Source organism: Palaemon carinicauda, chromosome 35, assembly GCF_036898095.1.
Source record: "Palaemon carinicauda isolate YSFRI2023 chromosome 35, ASM3689809v2, whole genome shotgun sequence".
Taxonomy (NCBI): Eukaryota; Metazoa; Arthropoda; class Malacostraca; order Decapoda; family Palaemonidae; genus Palaemon; species Palaemon carinicauda.
The window spans coordinates 50,262,455-50,289,655 of NC_090759.1; the positions used below are offsets into that span (position 1 = coordinate 50,262,455).

Sequence of the window (27,201 nt, forward strand, 5' to 3'; positions counted from 1 at the left end):
CACCTTTGGAACAAAGACATTTCTTACTAAATGAACTATGTAGCTGAACGAGAATGTAGAAGCAGCAATAAATGCAGAAAATCATAGAACAGTCTGGTAATAGTGTGGGAAAGAGAAAAACGATGATTGATTAAAAAATATTGGTAAACTGTAAGCAAAACAGAAATGAATATACGATTGATGCTGCCCCTCTCACCTGGTAGAACATTCAATGAGGGAATAAATGTCAACCTAATCGTTTCGGCGAACATTGAGAGCCAACTTCCAATGGAACTGAGTAGCATCATGGGAAGCAAGGTAACTATTTCAACAAATTCAAAGTGTGGGAGCTGGACTAACTAGAAGCCAGAGGTAATTTACCTTGGAGTAACCTGTTGCAAGCCAGATAATAGTTGAACTTCAGCTTCTCGACGAGAAATGAATATGAAATCAGGAAAACAAAGAAGCTAAGCGATTTCTTTATGATTAACAGCCATAATTGCAACACAATTAAGAGGAGCAGCAGCAACAGTAGTAGTAGTGGCAAATGTGACAAATTATGTTACGAAAATAGAATATAAGAGACTAGTTATTTATATAAATATATGCATACTCTTATTTATATACAATATGCGTACAAATACGGTAAATAAACATATACAGTAGGCATATTTATGTGTATATAGGTCATATATATACATACTATATATATATATATATATATACATATATATATATATATATATACATACATATATATATATATATATATATATATATATATATATAGAGAGAGAGAGAGAGAGAGAGAGAGAGAGAGAGAGATATTACAAATACACCTTACACTTTACCGGCTTTATCACAGCTTTAGCATGGATAGCTACTGTTAAAGATAAGGAGGGTCTAAGTTATACTGTACAGATAAGCTGGTACCTAATGAACACGATTTTCCATATGCACCTCAATAAGGCGTCCTAGAAACAAAACTGTTTCCATGAATAAAAACTCTGAAATTTCTATAAGCATTCAACATTTCTCGTTCCTTTTTCTCCTCTGCAATCATCATCTACTTTTTCTTCACCTTCTGTTATTACCTTAGACGAAAAAGGTCCAACATTTGATGGACCCCTTGAGGGCTACAGCAAATAATTTTGGATGATGATGTATGATGAGTTATGGAGGAAGATAATACCAAAGAATGATTTGCTTCATAAAATCAAAATTACATATCAAACTTCATACCTACTGTACATGGGCACATACTCTGCAGTTTGGAGACTTGAGAATTTGAATACACAGAAGATATCCTACCATATTCCTTCTTAGCGGATTTTTGCTTGGCGTACATATGAAGTTCCATGCCAGATTTTATTACTCTACAAGAAAAGAATGAAGTAAAATTCAAAGGCAGGAGTCTATAAAGATTTTCTAACATCAGGATGCTTATAAAGTTAGTGGTATATATTATGTTGTTTGAGATACCCTTCATCAAAAATGAGAATTACTACAATAATGCAAGAGTTTAAGAAATCTTGTTTAATATCCTTTGATGACTGCAGAAATCCAATCATCTCAAAAGGAATACCTGGAAAACACCTTGCATTTTGCTCGACCTCTTATTCACCAGGGCCTCATTAGGGGAAATAGAGAGTTCCCTTTTCACACATACGACTCATAGGAAGGAGGGAGGGCTATGCTAAACCACATAAAAATTTCTAAATTTCCTCTTGGATATGAAAGTTTTCATAATCAGATTATGGAACACATTTGAGATTTGACAGGAGATTCTTTTCATGGACATTTTCCTTATTCTAAAATTTGTACAAGACTGCTACGTATGTATGAACAAACAGGGAAAAAACTCATAGTCCCCCGAGTGGTGATTCCATCCATACATTTTGTAAGAGAAATTTGTTATTTGAACCATATTTCAAATGGCCCCGTTCCCAATATTACTCGAAGAGATCTGCCCAAACTATTGTATGACTTTCTAAGACCCAGTAGTTTCCACTACGGCAGTGACTGAACAAAATACCCATGGTTTGGTTTAGAAATTTTTACCTCTCTTCTGTCCAGTTTCTGATAATCGATTGGTAACTAGTTTTCAGAACACTTAATTGCTACAAATACTTATTCATTCCAGACTGTTACACATGCCCCTCTGCAGCCTTATTTAAAAAGTGAATTATGGATATCAAATGGCAATCAACTCAATGTGCAAAGACAAGCCTTTCTTCTAAATTTAGCCATTCTAAGAGTTTCTAGGACAGAGCATTCTTAAATTACCAGTGACTTCCAACCAGACTCTAAGAGTAATCCTGTAGCCTTCCATAGACTGACAGCGAGATCAACTTCAATGCGATACATTTCTTATCTAGATGTATCTTTTTATTAGGTAGCTGCTCTTTTTCTTCAACTGCCTTTCCGCATAAGAAAATAATAATAATAATAATAATAATAATAATAATAATAATAATAATTATTATTATTATTATTATTACTTGCCAAGCTACAACACTAGTTGGAAAAGCGGGATGCTTTAAGCCCAGGGGCTCCAACAGGGGAAATAGCCCATTGAGGAAAGGAAACAAGGAAAAATGAAATATTTCAAGAACAGTAACATTAAAATAAATATTTCCTATATAAACTATAAAAACTCCAACAAGAGGAAGAGAAATAAAATATATTAGCATGCCCAAGTGTACCCTCAAGCAAGAGAACTCTAACCCAGGACAGTGGAAGACCATGGTACAGAGGTTATGGCACTACCAAAGACTAGAGAACAATGGTTTGATTTCGGAGTGTCCTTCTCTTAGAACAGCTGGTTATCATAGCTAAAGAGCCTCCTCTACCCTTACCAAGAAGAAAGTGGCCACTGAACAATTACAGTGCAGTAGTTAACCCCTTCAGAGAAGAAAAATTGTTTGGTAATCTCAGCGTTGTCAGGCGTATGAGCACAGAAGAGAATATGTAAACAATAGGCCAGACTATTCGGCGTATGTGTAAGCAAAAGGAAATTGAACCGTAACCAGAGAGAAGTATCAGATGTAGTATTGTCTGGCCGGTCAATGGCCCCCATAACTCTCTCGCAGTAATATCTCAACTCACTAGTTCTAATGAGTTAACAGTCTGTACTTTGTATTAATAATAATAAAAAAAATATTTAAAAGCAATTTTTGTGTTTATATAAAAATCTATTTCCTTTAAATTTCCATTTTACTTAACTTGGATTGGGTGTAATTGTAAAACAGATAACAATTCAAACTGAGGAAGGGTGGGGACTGAGTGGTCTTTATACCCAATTAAAGTAATGTTTCATTCCTAAGGAAAGCAAGGTTTGTTTGATATTTTATGTTTTTTTACCATTAAAGTATTAAACATTTTGCAACACAATGGTCAGTATTTACGAAAGAAATAGGGACAATCTGTTGGCAACAAAACAATTTAATGCATATCGCATTAGAAATATGACTTAACAAGTCAAAAAGAAACAAATCCAAAGGCCGAAACACAGGATGGACCTGTGGCATTCTCACACACTGAGCTTGACATGAATTATGGAACTTTGTCCATATGTAGGGAGGTTATTCACAGCAAAGGTGTAGTTTTGGGGATAACGCAACAGTTGTAATATGAATCAAAAGCTAAATGAGACTAGACAGAGACATGGAAGAAAGGAATTGGAATTGAAGGTGAAGTGAAGACAAAAAAATGGGTGCTGGTAATGATCGAAGGGATGCTGAAAACAACATACAGTTTCATAGGAGCCGTCACTCTTCATTTTGACTACCATGCTACAATTGGTCTTCTAGCAAGTTTGTGCTATATGTAAGGTAAAGAGATTCATGACTATACGTGAGCAAACACTTCTGATGGCCGAGAGATAATGACAAGGATCAGACAAAAGTTTTTGGTATACTGTAATTTATTTCTACATAGGATTTTCTGAGTGTTAGTGTACTTACTAATAAACGTTTTAATGGTTAATAATTTTACTTTATTATACATGGAAAGAGCCTAATATTACAATATATTTTCATTTTACATCATGATGAGGAACAAAATCTCCAAACTTGCAAGCAAATTCAGAATGCAAGTAAAAATTTCATACCCAAAAGTAAAATGAGAATTACAGTGAAAATAAAACACTAGTGTACTATTAAGAATTGGATTTTGAATCCAAACAATGATATGTTTGTAATAATAACAGCTGGTACAAATAAAATTCTTTCCATTAAGCTATTTGTTGATATATGATATGACTTTATATAGTATATCATCAAGGAGAACGACCAAGAGGATGGCCCGATGACGGGCAAACATGGTTGCTTACATATAAAAACCACTCAAGATTAATACTAAAGTATTCAGAGGTTTGAGGCACAAGGAAAAATGGGCCCTTGAGTGGGAATTATCTACATTTTTAGGCATTGTTGTATACCATTGTGAAAAAAGTGTAAAAAAATTACCAGGCTTACTAACGCCGGAGTAAGAAGTCAAACATGTAATAAACCTGTGAAACCAGACAAAAAATGGAAAGAGAAAATATAGGAGAGCAAAAGACGACAGAGCATTATCATCGAGAAGTTCAGCCTGATCGTGGATATGACTTGATTTATGAACATTTGGTCTAACAACCTGAAACTGTAAACCAGACCAATGAGTCTCAATTCTAGACTCCAACATGGACGGCCACAAGATTTATTTCTAAATGAAAAACGCAAATTGGAACAAAATAAATTTGGACTGCAAGGTAAGAGAAAACTAAATAGAAAGTTTAAAGACAAGGCAATGAGGCTAAGGGTCAAATAGCCTTTATTACCATTGACAATTTGTTGCCAAAGGAATCCCATTCAAAAGGGTTATCATTAGCAACAAATTATGCAAAGGTACAGGTAATGGTAGCAGTTACAGGTGTCTGGTTTAACTTGTGGTACCCCGTAAGACCAACATTACAGTCAAGAAGACACTATCTTCCAACGTCACTGGCAGCAACTTCCATCATGTATGGATGGCATTATTTCCATCCCAGAGCAAGTACAAATCTCAGCCTCTGAAATCAAAGGCAAAAAATATAATCACTACACCATATAAAAGCTGTTGAAGCTAGAAAATATATGGGTTCATTTTGACTACATGGGTTATTGTGAATGCAGTACAATATGCTTCTTCGCAGATACAATTCTGAATTTTGGCTTTATAATTCTTCATAAAACAGGTACAGTGATTCTCATAATACTAATTCACTCGAGTTATATACTTTGCATCATGAAGATTCTGAAGGATGGTAAATGAGAAGACAATCATATTTTGTATCAATTATATAATGTTGAAAACAAGTTTGATGAAATCTATGATACATAGTTCATCAGAATATTTGTCATAAGTCAGAACCAAAATGCCAACGCAAGATAATACGCAATAGTATACAAATTACTTGTGCATTTCTTAAAAAAGGCAAATACTTTTCAATGATAGTGAGGATTCCCAGTACTGAATAAGCTTATGATAGTTTTTAGCCGTAATTTCAGTTAACAGGGATTTCTCAGATTTTACCCCATTTGACAGTTACAGTAATTACCAACCTTTTTAATTGTTCATTGTTAGCTCACATTGATAATTTCAAATCATACCAAAAATAAATTGTTTAACAAATCATCAAACATCAACGGATAAAAAAGTTGATTTGCGACACAGTGAAGATATTTGATGTCGAAGGGAAGTAGCACAATATCAGCAGTCTCGAGTCGTGCTCTGCATCTACGGCAGTTTTGAAAAATTCTGAGAAATTCTTGCTTGGTTTACATTCCAGCTAATAACTACCGCAAGGGTCTATGTTTAAACAAAGCTAGTCATAACAATATCCAAGAAAATAATACCTTAACATAGCTTATGCAGTTGTACATTATGCAATTTTTTTTATCAGGTAAATAGTAAATATCACTGATTTCAGGGAGTGTGATACTAGATCGTACCTGTAGGGACAGATATAGGAATATAAAAACTGGAAGGATAGTTAGAAAGCCTATAAACTTTAACAAACAATTTTGTGTGAGTAATCTAACATGTTTAATTATCTTACATGCTTATCTAACAAAGTAAAGTAGCATGTGTTTAACAAATTATAGCTCCACTTTTGTATTACGTTCACTTAAAACAATGTGCATTATCTACCCAGGCTGAGCATCCACAACAGACCCCCAATAGGACTGAATACAGTATGTACACTATGTTGTTGTTGTTGTTGTTGATGATGATGATGAAGTTTTAGTAGTTGTAGTTGCTGTTGTATTGAAGGAAACTAAAAGTCTATAAAAAGTAGGAACAAAAATACTTACATAACTTACATACTGGAATAACAAATGGTATAAACATTCTAGTATATCACTTTCAAAGTTTATTATAATAATTATTATTATTATTCAGTTATATTATTATCATTATTATTAATTATTATTATGTCACAGAGACTTATTAATATTAGTATTAATATTATTATTAATATAATGATTATTCTACCCAGTTTGCCGCCAATATAGCAAAGTTCGCTAAGAGGCCAAGGAGAGGATGCTCAGATCTTGCAGAAGATTAATCTCTACAGCTTTGGTACTTGAGGCACTTTGACTACGTGAATCACTACTACAATGGCAAGTCAGAAAAAAGAAAATAGAGAGGAGAGAGAGAGAGAGAGAGAGAGAGAGAGAGAGAGGATAAAGATGAGGTGAAAGAGATAAAGGAGTGAAGGAAATATATACATACATATATATATATATATATATACTATATATATATATATATATATATATATATATATATGATGATGATATATATATATATATATATATATATATATATATATATATATATATATATATATATATATATATATATATATATATATATCGAGAGAGAGAGAGAGAGAGAGAGAGAGAGAGAGAGAGAGAGAGAGAGAAAAGGAAAAGGAAACCAAAGTAACATTTTCACATTGCTTTCTTGGTCCTACTGGATGAATGTTCTTTTGAATTCTGCAAAAAAGTAAAGATATCGATCTTGCATTGTCTAAGTATCTAGATAACATTCACTCACACGTAAACATTATTCAACAAGTTAACCTACAAGAAGCACTTTCACAAAGTCTATTGGGGTTGAATCAGCACATGTCTTATATTGCGCCGCCTTGCATTTTCTGATGTAGTTGCAAGTTGTGAGCACTGTTCTATTAGCTAGAAAGCAATGTCAAAATTAGCACTACACTCCTAGGGCCCCTATTTGAGCTCATGGTTCTACATGTGGACATTAATTATTGCATATTTTACTATCCTTACTGACGAGCGAAAATAAACTCTGAATTGGCATGATTATGAAATGATCTGATGATTGCATGAAACTGTGTGGTATATCATGAAATGACCATATCGCCTCACCACTGAACAAGCAGAAAAAAATCACGCTTGCTTGAACCAATATATACATATATCATAGGACTTCCCTGATGCTGTAGTGCTTTTATCAAAATGCTTGTATATTTACATAACCTTTTACTATGTACAGGACTATCTTAACTACAAAAATGTAGCATTAGCAAAACAGGGAATTTTGAAAATATTTTTGTATTAAGAAAAACTACGACTTTGTTCATGTGGTCTGAGAGTTTATAAATACTTAACTACCATTTCAGTGTGCAGAAAAACCCATGCACAAAAGGCTTGTGTACTCAGTGGTGTAACGGTAAGATGAAATTATGAACTGTTGCATCAATCACAGTTGGGGATAACAACCCCATGACATAAAGCAGCTTACTCCTGTGACCAGAAAAAGTCTCTTTCTCCACCTTTCTTGTCTTTGCGCCGCCTGTCTCCTCGTCTTCTTTTTCTTTTGTTCCTGACCTCACATTTATTTTGTTTTGTCATACACATTTCATGTATACCAAGGCATTTACTCAATCAAGTCCTGAATCTCCGAATCATCCACAACATATACTGTATCAGGTTTAGTTCACATATATTGGCCTGTAACAAAATACATGTGCTCCACGCGGTTCACATATGTTACAAAGAGCCTTCATGAGCATTCTCTGTCATAAATGGACTGCATGAAGCACACAGGAGCTTCAAACAGTATGCATAGACTCTACCGCACACCTGAGCGCAATAGAGTCTACATGAGCTCTGGATCGCATCTGCGAAGCTCCTCAGAAAACGGTGAGCTTTGTACAGCATACATGGGCACCACACAGCTAAGCTGTTGGGACCTTATAACTAGATTTAATAACACACTCTTACCATATAAAAACTCCAGTTGACGATAAATATTCCCATGTTTACAGTATTCAAAGCCATTCAACACTTTTTAAAAAACCTCACAATGTAAAACTTTACAAAACATTATCATAGTAACATATGTATCACCCCATGTAGATATGTTGTACCCATGTCATGCCTTTAACTGCATTGAACAAGAATGCACTTTCATTGCTAATTATTGCTTTTCTGCAATTCCAATAAGACTTCATTTTGTCTATAAGACTTTTTTTGTTTTGTTTTGTTTGTCAGGAACACAGACTTTTACCACCAGTCACATGCCAGATCTCTTTGGACTTTGGCACCTTCTCATATTAACAAATAATAATAATAATTATTTGAAGCAATAACAATACAACAGTTTTAAAGTATTTTCTTTTTTAAACTTTTAAATCCTATGTTAGAGAGGTTTACTTTTGTTGTTGTTGCTGTTGTTGTTGATGATGATGTAAATATCGTCCGCTCTTCTCTGCAAGTGTTGTCTCACTTCTAAGCACTGAGAGGTTGGAAGGGGACAGTGGTTTCCCAGCAGCCCACTGTTTAACAGAGGTTCCTTCAGTAGTGTGAGCAACCTATTGAATATACTAACAAAGTCCTTTTCCTCTACAAAATCCACTAGAAGGGCAGATCACAAAGACTGCTCACTATGTGCTTGGAAGTTTGTCTTAGCTATTTGCTGTTGGTGCAAATCAGTCGGTCTCTCTCCGTGTTTCACAATAGTACAAAATAAATCAGCTGTCGCGCCCAATAGCATAAGTGCATGGGCGGGGGCCACCTGCTATTGGAAAGAAGTATCTTTGTGAAAAGTATCAGACTTGTGAAAGGAAGGGCGGTTGCGGTTGAGGGGAGAAGGCTGATCTAAGGACAGAGCGAAGTTATTCTCACTCTTTGGTCTAGGTAAGTGACCTTTCGCTAATGCTTTTCCTATTGACCCTAAATCTAATAAATTATGGTGATGATGATGGCGACTTCTGTGGCCGTGAGCGTCGTGCGTCATCATAGACTCTTCGGAACTAGTCCCTCCGTCGCACTGCTCCGTTGCTGCCACAGATGCCAACGCATTGACGATTGCATTGACAGTCTTGCAGTCGTTTGTTAAGTCTTCTCTATTGCTCACAATCGATGGATTCTTCCCTATTTTGTTGAGCCTGAAAGGGAAGAATAAATATTACTTTTGTGCAATAAAGAGGAACTGAAAACAACTTTCCGTGAACATTAATTAAAAAAAAAAAAAAAACATAAATATTAAAAGGTTGTATATAAATGCAAACCTGGCAATAGCAAATATCCATAGATATTTTTTTTTCATAAGAACATGTTTATAATCTGTACTTAAAATTGATTTTTTATAACCAGGCAAAGTAGCCTTCTATATTAGAGCTAGAAAAGGGATATGTGATCATCTTTTACTTACCTCCTGAAAAAATTCTAGTTTTATATACCAAGTGCATTTTTATGACATCTCTGATACCATTGTATTTCAATCATAAAACAGTATTCTGTGTGTTTTTTTTTTAAATATACATTTTATGCATTCATATTAAAAAAAAATCCATACAAAATAGTCCTACCTTCTGTATTGTTAGTTACTAGGGCCAGTTATACCGGCAATGGGGAAAGAGTTAACATCTTTGTTGATGTAAGAAAATCTGCCCAGCTCGCACACACATTCACAAATTGCATATACAAGAAACAAATGCAAAGCTTTATTTTATTATATATCATAGTATTATTTGCAATGATGTTTCTTGTGTCTGTAACTATGCATATAGTTGTCAAACCATAGAGAGAATAAATACAAGATGTGAAATTAAGAAACAAAGTAACTCCACGACAGTGTCTTAATCTTGCTGATTATGCAAATTCTTTAAACTTAAAAAAATAATAGCTTTGAGATCCATTACTTCAAAATAAAAAAGAAACTATGAAGAATTTAAAAGTGACCCCAGTTTAATTGATTTCAATGACATTTGTTTGGAGTTTCTTTCATTAAGTTGATCATTACCTGAAAAAAATTGGGGTCAACGAGTTCTAATCCTACAATATCTTTTACTGGGTCCATTTCAATACGAGTAACTTATCATTCTCTACGATTAATTTTTGAAGAATGCATTCGTTTAAAAATGGTTTTCATTATACCAGAAAGATATGTTTTCTTCCAACAATTGGAAAAAATTTAAAATTCACTAGCTTACTATCTACTATAGAAATACTTATCAATGTTTCATAAATGTTATGTTTAAAAAGTGACTGGTATAGAAATAAACAACCATAGAATGTAAACAACTTGTTCTTGACTTCTAAATCTTTCATAAAAGTTAAATAAATACAGTCCTACTTAGTCCCATTATCAAAACATGAGCCTTACATTTAGCTCACTGCTATGTCGTATAATATATGACAAATCATCTCTCCTTAGGACACTTTTCATATTTCTCAAAATAGTTAAAGATCTTTACTTTTAAGTATTGTTTATATACAGGCCAAACAAGTCTTCATCTTTATTTCCATCTTACTTTCAATATCCTTTTGCTTTTATTTAACTTTAACAAACTATTTTCCGTAAGCCAAAGTTTCCCATATAACTTAGCCAGCAATGACAACACTAAATTGTTTACTTTAGCATAGAATGATTCATAATTCAAAACCTGAAATTGTCAAACATTTCAGCTCCAGATACTTTCATAAACTGTTTTCTGTATGGTGATAATGGAAAGAAAATACCAAAGACTTGAAATTAGAAGGACGAGAAATAGTTTTCAAAAATAAACTAGTAGCCATAGTAGTAGTACGATTAAAAATAATAAGGTGACCAAGGAAATCAGACAACATTTCTTATATGACTTGACCATATAAGAATTTTGGTTGAGGAAGAACAAGTTAAGAGGGCAGTGAAGAAAACATGAATAATATCTAACTCCATAATGGGAATTCTGAAGTAAAAATAATGAAGATACCTCATAAAAATAAAGAAAAAATCAGTCCAGTTTACACAATAACATAAAACCAAAATTACTCACATTTATAACCATTCATACTGATACTGTATAGCCCCAACAAGTGTGGAAGCAGAGAATAGTATACAATATTATGATTTGAACACGAGCAACATCCGCTCCATAATCATTTAAATCTGCTGCTGTCCTACCAAACACTAAGGAAATATTAACAATGGGAATGGATAGCTAAAAAAAATTCCTATGAGAAAAGAAAGCAAAATATGCTCCAAAATTTCAAATGGATGAGTAATTGCAGACACAAAATCCTCTGCTACATGGTTCTTTAGAAACAAATTTCTACCTATAAAAATATGTTTGTACAGATGTCCTGAAAAGTAAAGGCACGTTTATTATTATTCACAATATTAGATGTCCACTTTCAAAAATTTGTTTAAAACTGATCTTTTTAGGATTGTGTTGATATTGGAGTTTTGTTTTACATTTCTATACGCATGAAATTTTAAATATGCTTTGTGATCTACCACAATATTTAAAGATACGTATTTTTTTCATTATTTCTTTCCCGTATAATTTACAAGGAAGACTGCTTAAAGTGAGAAAACATTCAGGTGGACCTCAATTCAATAAAGAGGAAATACTCGATTACTTAGCACCTAATGTACTTTAAAATGTATTTATTGTATTGCGGTTTGAATTTAGCTTTACAGTAACAATATCTTTCTCTAATAATGTCTTGCCTAGAATATCAAACTATTATTCTATACTTTCTTATAGCACAAGTGTTGTGACGGACTACGACATGTATAGTAGTTAATAGGAATTTATGAAATGATATAAAATTTTTATAGGCTTAGAAATAACTGCTCGGCCTCTACAAACAGAATTTTGTCTAGTGTGTGACTACATTATCAAATCAATCAGATATGTCTATAACTTTGAGAAAATCGTCTTAAGCTATTGAATACTAGGTTGGATATGACAGTATATGCAGCAGGAATGAATTGGATATACGAATTACCTATATAACCAAATACTGGGGCTTGTAAGGCCACTCAGCGCCCAAATATAACGAGAAAAATCAGAGTTATTCTGAGAAGTGAAACTTAGAGGTTTGACAGCAAGATGGAATAAAGGAAGCTGGAATGGAGGGGACGTAGAAGGATATGAAGCAAGTGGAGCTTAGGGGCCGAAGGGATACTGAAAAGACCCTCAAGTAACGTCTGCAGTCCACATCAAGTTCCTACCTCTCTACGAGGGTACTATGCATCAATTTAGCTGACAATAGTATTTGCCTTTACCAAAATTTCTTTAAAGCCTTCTGCCATGAAGTTTTAGTTTTTAATAGCAATTACTTGCTGTACAACAATGAGTTTTCTCTTTCACCAATTTCTGTAAGAAATTTCTTTTGATCACAGTAAAATTACTCAGATATACAACTTACTGCTTTTTGCTTAAATTTTTACTCTGGACTATGAAACCTCGCCAGTTTTACTTACGATGGTGTATACTAACAAATAAAAAAAATCACATCCTTTTCAATTCCCCTTTGCATCTCTCCCTGAAAATACATTAACTAATATTGCATCTTGTTGCTAGTTTTATTATTAATCGATCACAAAAGATGCTGATCTGGTGTAGTTTAATTTAACAAATTTCTTGTTCTATAAGTGATATTGTCACATCAATTATTTTAGTTCAATGTCCCAGAATACTATTCTAAAAAATAAACTATTCTATTTTAACAAAATATATTACTTATTGTGTTTGCTTGGTTGAAAAATTAAATGGGGTAGTTGTGAAAATTTTTTGTTCAACTTAAAACAGAGTAGGTACTTTTTTCAAAAGATATTTTAAACCCCCGTGATTTTATACACCATTTCCTTCCTCCTGATTTTTTACTTATGAGACTTTCCTATTAGATATAAACTTAGCTGTAAGAAGTAATGGCGGCAGTGAGATTGTTTTGTGCCTAAGTCTTGCAACATCTTTCCTATTAAGGTAAAAATACGATAGATGGAAGATGTAAAATGAATGAAAAGAAGACTATGGAAAATATGTTCTTCTCTAAGAATGGACTGTCAAGGTGTAGGGCATTTTAGGCGGAAATCTAGGCACTCGGTCCAATAGGTGTCCTGAGCGTCATAATGCAAGTTGAAAAAAATTATACGAATGACATTGACTGTCCTGTGAAATATAACCTAAAATATTACATAACAAAAATTACATTATCTTATGCAAGTGAACCAAATTACTAATGATTTTGAATTACATAAAAAATTTCTATTAACTTTTAAAGCAAGGTCATGCTTATCCTACTCAATACCCTAAGTTCCAGGTATACATTAACATCAAAGGGAATAGGTCAGTATGTTGTCAACTGAATGTGTTTCACTGCCAACGATCTATTATAGAAGGTAAACTGAGTTACATTTGTACTTTCGAAAATGAACTTGTTGGTGAAGCAAGGATTTTCAGTCCTCTTGTTAAAACCACCTCTGTCAGCCTACTGTATTAGGATTGAATAAATACAGCCAAAGCTGGACATACCAATAAAATTTTATATTCTTTGGTAAAGACAAGAGCATACAGCTACAATATTTACTTTGCATCGCATTAGGACTCTCCATTCCCTGGATTCCAAAAGAATCAGGAGCGTAAACGGAATATATATACTTAAAAGTGGCACAGTGACTGCTCCCTGCACTCTAGTTTTGGGGGGTTTCAATGTGCGTGGATGTAGTGCGATAGAGAGTAAAAGATGTGAGATTGGAAGTATGTTTAGGAACAGAAGGATGGATGTATTGGCCTTGTGTGAGACAAAGATTCTGAGATTTCAGAGTTTGAATAAAAGTTGTTATACTTGATAGGAGCTTCCTTTTTATGGAAAATGAATAATTTTAAAAGTCTAGATTTGAGGGCAAAGCTTTAAGTGCAGCTATCAATTTCATAGTAAATTATGATTAAGAATTCAGGCAGATTATGGGATGTTTTATATGTAACAGAACAACAAACTTCATTTTATAACTTTTGCATAAAAATACATATTATGGCTACGTTAAAACTTTTGACCATAATCAATTTTCCCTTGTGAGTTTTCGTACAACTTTCTTAAAATGTTAAGAGGCTTCAGGGTTAAATAAGAGTGATATGTGGGATAATCCACTCCATTGATTTTTAACTTTTACTCTTTCAAAATGTCTTATATATTTTGCAAGGGGAAGAAAATATGACCACAGTATTGCCTTTATATCAAACTCGGCTATTTTTTCAACTAATTTGTGATGATGCAGTAGTTATTGTCTCCCCATTTTCAAGATACCAACATGCTTACTAGAAAGTTATACATATATGCCACATTAGCAGAGCGCAAAACCCTGTGGTGGGCACACAAAACCTCTACTACTTTCTGCAGCAGATAAAACAGTATTGACATGGAAGATGGAATTTTGAAAAGTCTGATAAGGAGTGACCTTGAAATTTTAAGGTTCATAGCTAGAATAATGCGAGAAGATTGTATTTCAGACAAGGAATTGGTGGAAAGATGGGATTTCCGGACGCTCGAAAAAGACTGAGAACTCAAAGACATGTGATGATAGGTTTTGAGTAACAGTTGGTATGCCTGATGAACTGCTCCAAAAACAAATGTTTACAAAGACAATATAAAAAAAAAAAAATTCCCAATGAAGACCTGGCGGCTCCAAGTACAGCCACAAAGATCAGGCTTAGTCAACTTTAGGGTGGTAAAAGGATAAACCCTTGTCCCTAGAACTGTCTCCACTTAAGACAATTACCTCCAATGCCTAAAGACTGACATCCACCAAAGCAAAATAACTCGTAAGCCTGAGAGCAGACATCCTGAGCCTGTAAAACACGCACAGGGACTCTGCTCAACCCAATATCCTAGGAATGCACTTGATTATTCATAATCCTAGGAGAGTGCTAAATATGCTAGAGAAAAGTCATCTATCATCCAGAGTGATGATCTCTCTCATGGGTAAATTCAGATCCTGCAAATCAAGATGAAACAGATTCCCATCATATCTGATTATAAACCACCACCTATTCCATTTGCTTGGCCTGTGAATCACTATGTCGACAATCAAGTCTACCTAATATTGGGCGGCTTCAACAGCCACAGCACTACTTGGGGATATAGTGAAACTAACACCGATGGCAATGCCGTTGAGATATGGGTGATAAAGACCTCAGCCTCCTTTATGAATCAAAAGATGAACCATCCTTCCAGAGTGCTTGATGGCACAGAGGTTACAATCCTGACCGTTCATTTATATCAGCCAGACAAATTGACAATTACTCTAAACAGGTTGAACACTATCCAAAGGTTACAACATTGACCTCTCTCCATCCTTACCAAAACAGTTTTAGACAAGTTGAAAGTTATCTGATTAATATGTTTAGCTATCGCAATGCAAACTGGGAGTTTCCAGGGTAATGTGTGAAATGTAGGTACGTGACTGTCGTGAGACCTATATTCTATCTCTGATTGATGAAAACAAGAAGCTATACCAAGAGTATGAAGTAGCCTACAGAAAAGATCATTTCTCAGAAGGCACAATTCAATTTGGGGAGGCTCTTCTAGCCTCAATAGTTGTCGACAGATAAGAATGCTGGAAGGCAATGATAAATAACATTAATCTAACAGTAGGAAGGCATGGAAAACTATAATGAAACCTAATACAGAACAAAAAAATACAGCTAGAACAGCAGCTGTGACTCCCAACAGCATTACAAACCAACTGCTACTAAATGGTAAACCTTACAAGAAAGAGGATACCTGAAAAAAAAAAATTAAAATTGAAATGAAAGAAGTCATTCAGAGTAGCAATGGGCACTTTTCCCTTTCCCCATGAAGAAACTTCAAGCTCATCAACACCCTGGAGCCAGGGAAAGCTACTGGCCTAGATGCAATAATATCTGAAACAATCAGACATTCCGGCATTAATATCTTAGGTGGATACTTACATTCTGTAACAACTGTGCAACAAGATTTAAAATACCTAAAATCTGAAAAAAGGCAAATTTAGCAGCCTTGTTGAAACCTAAAATGGACCCTAAACGACCAACAAGCTGGTCCTGGTTCTGGATTGCATATAATCTACTGTAGATGAACAACTAACTCCCAACCAGACAGGCTTTAGGCCTGGACGTTCCTGCTGTGGATAGATACTGAATCTAACTCAGTATAAAGAAGATGGATTCAAGAACCAACTCATCACGGGTATCATATATGTAGACCTTACAGCTACTTATGACACTACGATCATTCACATCACAGAATCCCTTTTGACTAACAGGTGATATTTTGTTGAAATGGATGTTAAGCATAGCAGTTGGAGACTCCAAAAGAATGGACTCCCTCAGGGCTCTGTTCTAGCTCCTATCCTATTCAAAATACATACAAACGACCACCCTGAATTCAAGAACATACGGCACTTCATCTATGCCAACTATCTTTGCACTGTTATGCAAGCCAAGAAATTTGCAGCAATGTTAGAATACCTCAATAAAGCCTTTAAAGACCTAACAGATTGTAAAAATTGGTTCCTTAATGCCGACCCAGGGAAAATGTAAGTCTGTGCTTTCCACCTAAACAACTACTGAGCAAATAAACTCCTGAACATCAAACGGGTGAAAATATAGAATCAAATGACTCGTCTGTCTATCTTGGTGCAACTTTAGACCGGACACTCTCCTTCAAACAACATGTGGAGAGGCTAAAGAAAAAGCTGTTGAGCTGCAAAAGTTTATTGACTATGCTGACCCTGTTACCTTGAAGTAGTCTGCTCTGGCGCTGTGCTATTCAACAACTGAATACTGTTCTCCCATATGGTCCAGGTCTTGCCATGCTCGGAGGGTTGACTCTAACCTCAACAAAACCTGTCGTATCATCACAGACAATCTAAAGCCAACACCTCTTACAGCCCTCTAAAAGCTTGCAAGAATTTCTCCACCATTAATAAGACATGGAACAACCAGTAAGGCAGAAAGCGAGAAGCAGTTGTCTGACAACAGGCTCCCTCTTCATCACTACCACTAAGGGGTGCAGCCAAGAATGAAGTCACGTAAGAGATTCGTGACTGACGACTGCCATGACAACAAATCTGTATCAACCTATAAAATGAGACGTTGGACTGAGACTGACTAACATCACAGTGAGTCCATCCCTTAACCAAGTAAAAATCTCCCCCAAATGACACTTCATTCAGTCGAAAAGACTGGGTTGCACCCAATCATGTTAGAGCAAAGGTAGGAAAAACTGGGGACAATTTTGGTCAGGTGAGGATTTTCTGAGAGTACTCAGTGTACATGAGGAGAGCCCATCCAATCTATGAATCACATACTCCAACATTGCCTGAGAGGTCCTACCTGTTCTGATGATGATCTCGTAGAAGTTAACCTAAGTACTCTTGATTGGCCATTGCAGTGGTGTGATAAGGCCTGATTAGAAGTCAACTTTAAAGAAAATCAAAAATTTGCTAACAAACCTAGAAACACTGGAAAATGTATAGGCAAAAAAATGGGAATTAACAAAGGGGTCACTGGCCTGGAGAAGGATCACACAACACACCTTACCCTAAAAAAGTAGCAATGCCGCACAAAAAAGAAGTCCTTGTAGCCCCATACCTTCACCTGAAATGTCAAACCTATGGCAAAGTACACAAGTATAGGATTGGCCCGGTGAGCCATAGCAGTACACTTAGGCAAAAGGAGTAAAAGCAAAATATCTTATAACTCATACTATAATTACCATCTACTGTGGAACAACGGGCGTTGTTAACGGTTACAATGAACTATCCTCATTAAACTAAAGTCAGAGAAGCAATATATATGGAGGAGGCATCACGAGAAGCTGTAGGAAAACAATAAAATAATGGAGAAAGGGAATAGAAGAAAAACAGAGTATAGAACAGCAGACAGTGGCGAGAACTACTTTCCAATATCTCCATAAATGGAAGAGCTGATGTAAAAAAATCTATGATGGTGATGATGATTACCATGCCTATAAAGTGTGAAAGCGTTATAAAAAACTTTAATTGCTACATTTTCCGATGACATTTAAAGTGGGATACTTAGAAAACCTATAACAAGAAATGACCGACGTTCCAAAAGGTACTAAGTATATTTAACCATGTCTATTTCCTCTAATCTAGCTTAATTTAAAGTGCAGGTAAGTAAATGTAACAGTTATAGTCCAGTTTGAACCTACAAATGGAATCATATCCAGCGAATGGAATTGTCAGTTCCACACCAAGGTTGGATACTTGAAAAATTTCACTACATCAAATATCTCCATTGTAGGTATCTTGGAATCACCATTCTTCCACATCTAGTGAACATAAAGGCAACAGTTTTAGACAGAAATCTAAATTCATTCTCTTCAGCCCAATTGCTGATTGTATTAAGTGATTTTTACTTCTCAACACATAAATATGGAGTCACACACACTGCTGTATAATGCAATCAGCAAGCAATGAACATTTAACATGATAGGACACTGCCTCGATGATGCTATGAACACCCATGTTTAAAATACACGTGGAACTCCGCGCAGACATAAGTTTTATATACTAATCTATTTCAAACTACTACAATAACCTAGATAACTTACGTTGGTGACTACAAATCTCATAGTCTCTCCTCTTGTACTTATATTGAGGAGGTTCTTCATAATGCAATACGACTAAATGGCATTGTAGTCAAAGCAAGTCTCAAAGCTTTGACAGAAATTGGCAAGGTCCACCTAAGTTTAGGTTTTGACCAATTTCATATTTTTTGCATCCGTACTTTGGTGTGTTTCAAAACCCATATTTTATTTTAAAAGGGAGAGAGTTCTGTTATAAATTTCCCATTAACTTTTTTCCATTCTGGTCATTATGTTTTATAATGACACCAGTCTTCCAAAAATATTGCCAATCTTCTTTCTTCAGATTTTGTTTTCGTTAATTCCTCTGGAATATTCAGTGTCTGAGTAAGACGTTCACATTGCAATGAGAGCCAGCAGTTTTAAAACCTTTGTTGGTATAAACACCCTAACAAATGTTTTTACGATATTTACTGTATCAGGCAGCGTTGCTTTTTCTATTTAGAATTAAATTCAATGAGTGTTTAAAATAGATCCTGGAAAAAAATGAATTGACAGTGACCACTCCCACAATAAGCAGTTGTCGATCCTCTTTTGTCTTAAAAGCTATCCGCAAAATGACACTGATTTCTTATGACTATACTCATAACAATGCCATTAGTATCGGATCTCTCTTTACAATTTGGCTATTTTCGCCTAATAGTTTACCATGCCATAAAATGTATCATCGAGTTTCTCAAATCAGCATTGGCAATGTCAGTCGAAGGAAGAGGAAAAATGTTCCCCAAATCTATTTCCGCTCCACGTTCTGTATCCAAATAATTTGTGGTCGTGTGAAACATTGGATATTTAACCATCTACTAATTCAATACTCCTGTACTTGTGGATTTCTCCCATTTAGTTTGGTCAACGTGACAGATGCTAAAGTGCTACTTTTATGGTCATAATTTGAAGTGCAATATGTAATTTTGATTTTGTGTACAAGTACTAGATCTGGACAGAATGATGTTTATTTTGCACTATACAATTTTCTCTGCTAGTTATGAACTGTTCTGGATTTGATTTTTCTGCGTAATTCTTTGAGAATGAAGTTTTCAATGTGCCACTATTTATATACACACTCGAACAAGATCTGCCTTTTGTAACCTATACCTATACCTAGCCTCTTGGCTTTCAATGTACTTTTATAACAAAACAACTTTCTATACAGCTACCTTTTGAATAGCATTCCAATGAATTATTGTGTGGGAACTACACCTAATCAACAGTGATTAAGGAGAAATGATGCTCATATATAAAGAATGATGATAAAACGAAGGGACTTCTCAATACAACTAACTTTAAAATATCACATACAGCCACAACTATAAATCCGTCTGCTCACTCGGAAAGAATTTCGATTAGTCAATATTCTCTCACTGGACTTATAAAAGGTAACAAAATCCCTAAGCCATTTTTTTTTATCATAGGCTTATTAATTTAGAGTGATTTCATTGACCAGTGTCGCAATTTCAACGTCATATCTCCATATGAGTTAATTATTTCCTTTTCCTCATGTCAGCGATCTTCCATTCCGCAAATTATATTGAACTTTCACCTCATGTCTCTCTTAAACTAATCCAAAACCATTGCTTTAATTTATTCTTCAAATAATACAACTTCAATTTCAGACATCTCTCATATATACTATGACTAATGTGTAAACAACAGTTATGATAAAAACAAAACCAAAACAACTACTATAGAACTGAACAAATATTAGTTGTGATACGCCTTTCAAAGTATCTTTCTTACTCCTATCGTCTAAAAAGGATAAAAAGAACTCCAAGCTCTTACAATAAGTGAGATATTTAAACTGAATTCAATGCTACGGTATACACAAGACCTGCTTGTATTAACATTAAACTGATGTAATGTGTTGGCACTTTTAAATCCAAATAAAAACTATTCTCTCACTCCAGAGCCTCGTCTGCGAAACGCATTCAAATACCGTAACCTCCATTATTTGCTCCAATGAGTAAATATCCAAAGAGGGCGCAGAATTCTGCATATAAAATACGGTGCAAGAAATTTGTGTATCCTAAGTTGTGTTACGCCTAAATCTTACTCTAACCTTGCCTAGTTTATGAAACACACACAAAGCGAAGCGAAAAAAACCCATAGACTTAACTGAAATAAGAAAAACATATTATTGCAGTACAATATATTTTAGTTCAGCATATTGTACTTAAAACACATCATAAAGTAACACATTCTATTCAATATCTTCATCATAACAGTCAAGTTTACTCATATTACATATTCACTATTATGTCACCAACGCGCAATCGTACACACACGCACATACATAATTGTGATCTATGAGCATTGTATTTATTGTAATAAAGGGTAATATTAGGAATGTGCCATATCTAGGGCTCTCCCTCTCTCTTGCAGTTACCATTCCTTCTACGCGGTTTAGTTTCAATATAATATCTGCATTGATGTTAAAATATTTCTCTTATTTTCTCATCCATATGTCTGTCAGTATTGTGGTATGAAAAATAATTTTAACACTTACCAAATCAAATATCTTAGTCCAATATCTCTAACATGTTCTTCCCAGGTAAGATCTGTTGACTGGAAGGCAGCAGAGCCCATCAATGCACAAAACCACACAAGAAGAGTCCTAGCAACGTATAGGGTACACCTACAAATGCAACGATAGTTTGCAATGTACTGAGGTTCACTTCACACAATTCAATCACACCGGGAACTTCGGGATTGAAGGCATTTTAATGCGAAAATTTCCGCATACCATTGTCAAAGTCATTTAGCCATTACCACTCTTTCTTCCACAACCCCTTCAACAGAGATAAGCCAATCAGCGTAGAGCATTTTCACGACGCCAATCATACTTCCAAAGCTGTGTTTAATTTGTTTCGCGGTTTTATTTACAATTATGAAATTTTATCTTATAATAAGATATACTGATTTACACTGAATAAAACTATAGTTTATGTACAGTGTAAATGAATAATAAAGGGATTACCCTCTTGTGATACGAAATAAATAAAGAAAAAAAAAACATAACCATGGGCCATTCTAATTAAGGTAGTAATATATTTCTTTCATAATTTTCGTGGGCGGTTTTTATCCTTTCATTTTACTGTATTTGGATACAAAGCTTCTAAAAGAAAAAAAAATATAGATAGCAGAAGTTTGCAAACCCCCAGGAAAAGTTTTCTGTAAATAAATTAACTCACAAATCACTTTCAAAAGTGATAGGCACCACAGTCATTAATGAGATCTTTCTCAATTCCAACAGTATAATCTTTTCCTATGACTCTGTACTTAATGAAATGATAGAAAGACATAATCATTCTACACACAAACACAATCCTTTGACAGGTCTCTCACATCCATAATGCAAAATGGAATATACTTTGCAATATAAGAGAAAATAAATTACGTAATTTTTACAGCACAATTCTATCATGTACACCCATATTCATTGTACGTAATAACCCTGAGGAAAGATATCTCGCCTATTCTTGGCGCTTCATTGTAGCTATTTGTTTTGGTATTCACATAAGTACGTAGGTACATGCTTGTGTAAAAGTCATGCGAAATGGAGAATAGGGCAATTCTAATTTGCCGAGCTTTGGACTGGTACGGAAAATCCATGCAACGATTTTTCTAATTTTACTAGAAAATGAATAAAACTGCTGCATTCAGCCACAAAATGCAGCAAGAGAAAAATATCAAGATCAACACACTGTACGTGGAAATTAAGAAAAGTTGTGAAAATTTCAAAAAAGTACTATGTACAAACTTCAAAATGCTCTTATGTACAGATAAAAAAACATTATGGTTAACAAAATTAATACACATCAAAATATTTAGAAAACGAAGAAAATTTGTAAACCTTAAAAATTATTTATACAGATAAAAATAAAAAATTATATAAAATGTATTAAGAAATTAGGGAATATAAAGTATCATGGCTTCCAAGGGGAACAAAACCTGCCATTAATATAAAATACAATATAGAAAAGAGATATGAGTTTAAAAACACCTCATTCGGCTTATGAAACAGCAAGATGAAAAAATTGTTTTGACCCCCAAAGTACAACTGGAAAAAGAAATGACTTGGAGATTATCTTTTGAAAAAGTGACATACGTAAGTTATGAATGCCCACAACCAATGTAACTGATCGGAACAATGAATATATGTCCAAGAAATAGACTTTATTATCTCTAAGAAAGAGAAAGACGGAGATTTTCTAAAATGTCTTTCCCCATTTCTTCTTTAATTGCAACTGACTTTTACTTTTAGTCTTGTACACTATCGATTTCTAGTAAGTGAACGTCAGCTTTTATCACAAAAACCTTACTTTTATTAACTGAAGTCTTTTTTTAATCTAGAAGTTTCAGCTTGACACTAATATTCCTAAAATAAATAGAATTAAACTTATTTAGACGAGTTTTTTTTTTTCAATAACACAGGTAGAGGATTATTGCACCATTGCAATTGAGCCTTATTGCTCCCAGACGTTTTTTATTGTTTCAAACAAGCCTGTGCTACCTGAAGACATTACATAGCTCATTCTATCAGCTCATGCGTAAAGATCGAAGCTTGTAAGGTAAAATATTTGAGGTTGACCTTAACCTATTGTCTCCAGATGGATCTAGTAACATGGTGATTTAAGAGTGAAGTTCGAATGCAAAGCAATAGCTCTTCTGAATAAATAAAAGCTAGAAGTGTACCATTGACTGGTAAGCTACGTTGTTACCTATGAAAGGCAAGTGACTAGCGTGTCGTGATAATGAAAATATTAAAATTTGCTTTCGATCAATGCAATACTAAATTACAAAACGAGTTTAAAATTCACCAAGCAAAAGCAAGAAGAGAGGGATACGTGAGAGCGTCATCAAATATTTCATAAAAAAGAACCTCACTTCGTTTATGAAATCAAAGGAGCACAACAGTTGAATTCAAAGCACAGTGTATCCACATTCAAAAGTGATAAATATTTTGTAAACAGAAAAGACACGTTAAACACCTTGGTGAAGAATTAGAAATGTATCGATAAAATGACAACAGAGTGCAATGGCTTCCTTCGTATACCAGAGTTAGAAAATTCTTATGATAAAAAGTGCGAATAGATGTGATATTCAATTATTCTATTTTTTTGTGGGGGGGGGGGGATTCATTAAACTGTGCACCGATCAAATTTACGTGTTAAAAGTAAACAATAAACACGATAACCAAATGAACCAAAACATTTTTTAGGAAGCATTAAGTGAGGGAATGCTTCCAATTAAAGGTCCGCTTGGCTACACCTGTAATGATCCTTCATTTGTACTTCCCTTTCTCTTCCAGATGTGAATAATTATAAGTGTCCTTGACTGTAAAAAGAATGTAATCTTCCGAGCGTTTGGCAATCGTGTAAACTTCCTGTAAAGATGGAATCCTAAAGCAAAGGCAAAGCTATAAATGTCAGATTGTAACACAACAGACAAGGTATATAACTACCATACCAATGGCAGGCCAGAGCGTATAACGGTACGAGGAGGTATAGAACAAATGATACTAGATAAATAAGGAATTGTGGAAAATGTACAGAAAAACATATTATACAACTTACACGCATATATATATATACACACATATATATATATATATATATATATATATATATATATATATATATATATATATATATATATATATATATATATATATATATATATATATATATATATATATATATATATATATACATATATATATATATATATATATACACATGTATATGTATATATATATATATATATATATATATATATATATATATATATATATATATATATATATATATATATATATATATATATATATATATATATATATATACTGCATATGTTCTGCAAAAAATCCATCCATCCCCAGGGGTTGATATCATGGGTTATTCCAGATTAAAACCAAGAATGCAGACTTCCTGGTTCTGTGCAAGTGTAATGCCCTATAGAAATAAAGAAATTTAAAGTGGAAAGTGAAAAAATATAATAAAGAAACCAAATATATATATTTGACAATTGATGGCAAGGAATATGAAGCAAAAATATAAACTATACAAAGCAGGTCAGGTTTTCTGGAGGTCAGTCAAGGGGGTACCGAATACGGATTCATGGTATGACTGATATGAGTTCTTAACTGAAGAAATGATCACTTTAATCCAGTTGAAGATAATACTGCTCCGTGAATGAACAATGCTGTACAGAGAAAAAAAACAAGTGTTCGGAACGAACCAATAGACCATATACATAATAGTACACTATCAATAAAGTAACTCTTCAATATTGCAATAAGAGCTGAGCAGCAGCATTGTATGTGCCTTAGAGCCAAAAAGGTAGCATTTGCTATAAAAAACTGAATGTGTCTTAGAAGCAATAACACCTGTTATAGCTAGAGTAACTGCCAAAGTCCAAACTGGTGGCAGCGTGATATGGAAAAAAAATAATGGTTTTGAACAAAGTTGCAAAGGTGAAAAGATATTTAAAATTTGCAGGTGGAATAAATGGGACTTGAGGTGAAAAGTGACAAATGTCTAAAAACCTTGAGAGAAAGAAAAGCGGGTGATGACAAGATATTTCACTACTCAATAATAATTAATAAAAGGCTGAATGAATGAAAACTATTACTGTAATGAACAGAGGACTACGAAAGCCAAGAATGACTAAATAAGCCTTTCTTTGGGAATATCAAAGACGGAAGCTAAAATTATCCTAAACATAATTGCGAAAAAAGATATCACGACATGAAAAGGTGTATACAGATGATCGCCAATAAATCTTGTTTTACGGAAACCATCCTATTGTTCAAGTATGAGGTGGATGAGTCAAGTGTCAAGGAGATGAAGGACAGCAACTTTTATGAGAAAAGAGCAATTATGATAAGCAAACAGTTCCATAAGAGTGAGGTGATAGAAAGGCGACGGAAATGTAGACGCTTTTTTTTTTATCACTGGTACAGTCCTTCAAGAATCAAGAGGGCTGCCATCTGGTCCAAACAAATTATTAACAAGCCTATAATGAAGCTGGTGGTCAAACATAAACCCAGGGGTAGGAAAAAAAAAAAAAAAAAGAGGAAAAAATACACAAAATTTAGGGTGTGTGTTTGTGTATTGGGGAGGGATTTAATCTAGGGGATGGAAAAAAAGTTTCTTAAAATACCAAACACAAAGACATTCGGTCTTAAGCAGTGAAAAAAAAAAAAAGTTGAATGGGAAAATTTGTATCTCAAGCGAGGCAAAATCAGACAAAAAAAAATGAAGTTGGATATCTTGTTTAGGGACCAGAGGGTGAACCACAAGGGTGAAATAAAATCGCATATCTTAAGATGAAAGGTATATGCTTAGCGTTATTAAGTCAATAGCCGTGCAAATTGATGCCTAGCAGAAACGCAACCAGCATGAGTGAGTGCCAAAGAAGAGGAAAATCTCATTACGGCTGATGTCCCCAAAGATCTCCATCCCCTTTTCTGTACCGCCAAGGTGCATAACATGAGAGAAAAAAAAAATAATAATGGTGTAAATGGAAAGATTTTAAGAGATGGATCAATGTACCTCCATCAGTGAAGACAACTTCTCTGCGGCAACAGCATCGCTCAAGGCCAGCTTGGCAACCCTGCAACGAAAGTAGTAAATACCCAAATGGAATCTCAGGAAAAAAGGACAAATGGAATTTCAAGAAAAAGGGACATTGGTGAATCAGTCTGCTGATTGATTGTATGGATTAGGTGTAAAGTGAATCGGCGTTTGGCTTTTAGGAGGAAACAAAAGGGTTGTGCAAACTAAGGAAATTATATTATATACTAATACTATATTAATACTGAATGTTTTTGTAACTATAAATGTGCAAATATTAAATCAAAATTACTGTGTTGCTCAAGTGAAAAGGAACATATCAAATGTAATTAAATTGCAAAGAAAATTAACCAAATTCAAAATTATAGCTTTGTCTAGTTATAACCTTATCTAAAGGCTAACATTAAATGCACTTAAATCAAACCTTATCAGAGTGAATACTTAAATATACCTCTAAATACTTCGTTGACCATAGTTGTAGTAACAAGAATATATACGAAAGGTCTAAATGGATACAGTGTTAAACAGTCTATTTTTTAAAACCAATTGCATCACATACTTTTTTTTGCTAACTCAGCAACTCTCAACAATTGCTGATAAACCTTAATAAGGTATTTGAGAATATATCTTAAAATTCTTTCGGGTTTTTCAAGTCATTAGTAACATTAATATATTTATCTCCTTGCTGACTCTATTTCTTCAGTCCCATTCTTTTTGGTCAACTCTAC

General features: G+C 34.2%; 1 protein-coding gene across 7 annotated transcripts in view; it reads right to left on the reverse strand.

Annotated features, from left to right (window-relative positions):
- Positions 1–4,003: 4,003 nt before the first annotated feature.
- Positions 4,004–27,201, reverse strand: part of Ih (hyperpolarization activated cyclic nucleotide gated potassium channel Ih) — a 157,281-nt gene continuing 134,083 nt past the window's right edge. For 6 of the 7 annotated variants that reach the window (XM_068359003.1, XM_068359005.1, XM_068359001.1 and 3 more), the window contains one exon: positions 6,890–9,427. In XM_068359003.1, coding sequence (XP_068215104.1) covers positions 9,058–9,427 — 370 coding nt within the window. In that variant the 3' untranslated portion in view covers positions 6,890–9,057. Of the gene's footprint in view, positions 5,033–6,889; positions 9,428–27,201 lie in introns of those variants that run through there. The other variant, XR_011041209.1, reaches the window with a different exon arrangement.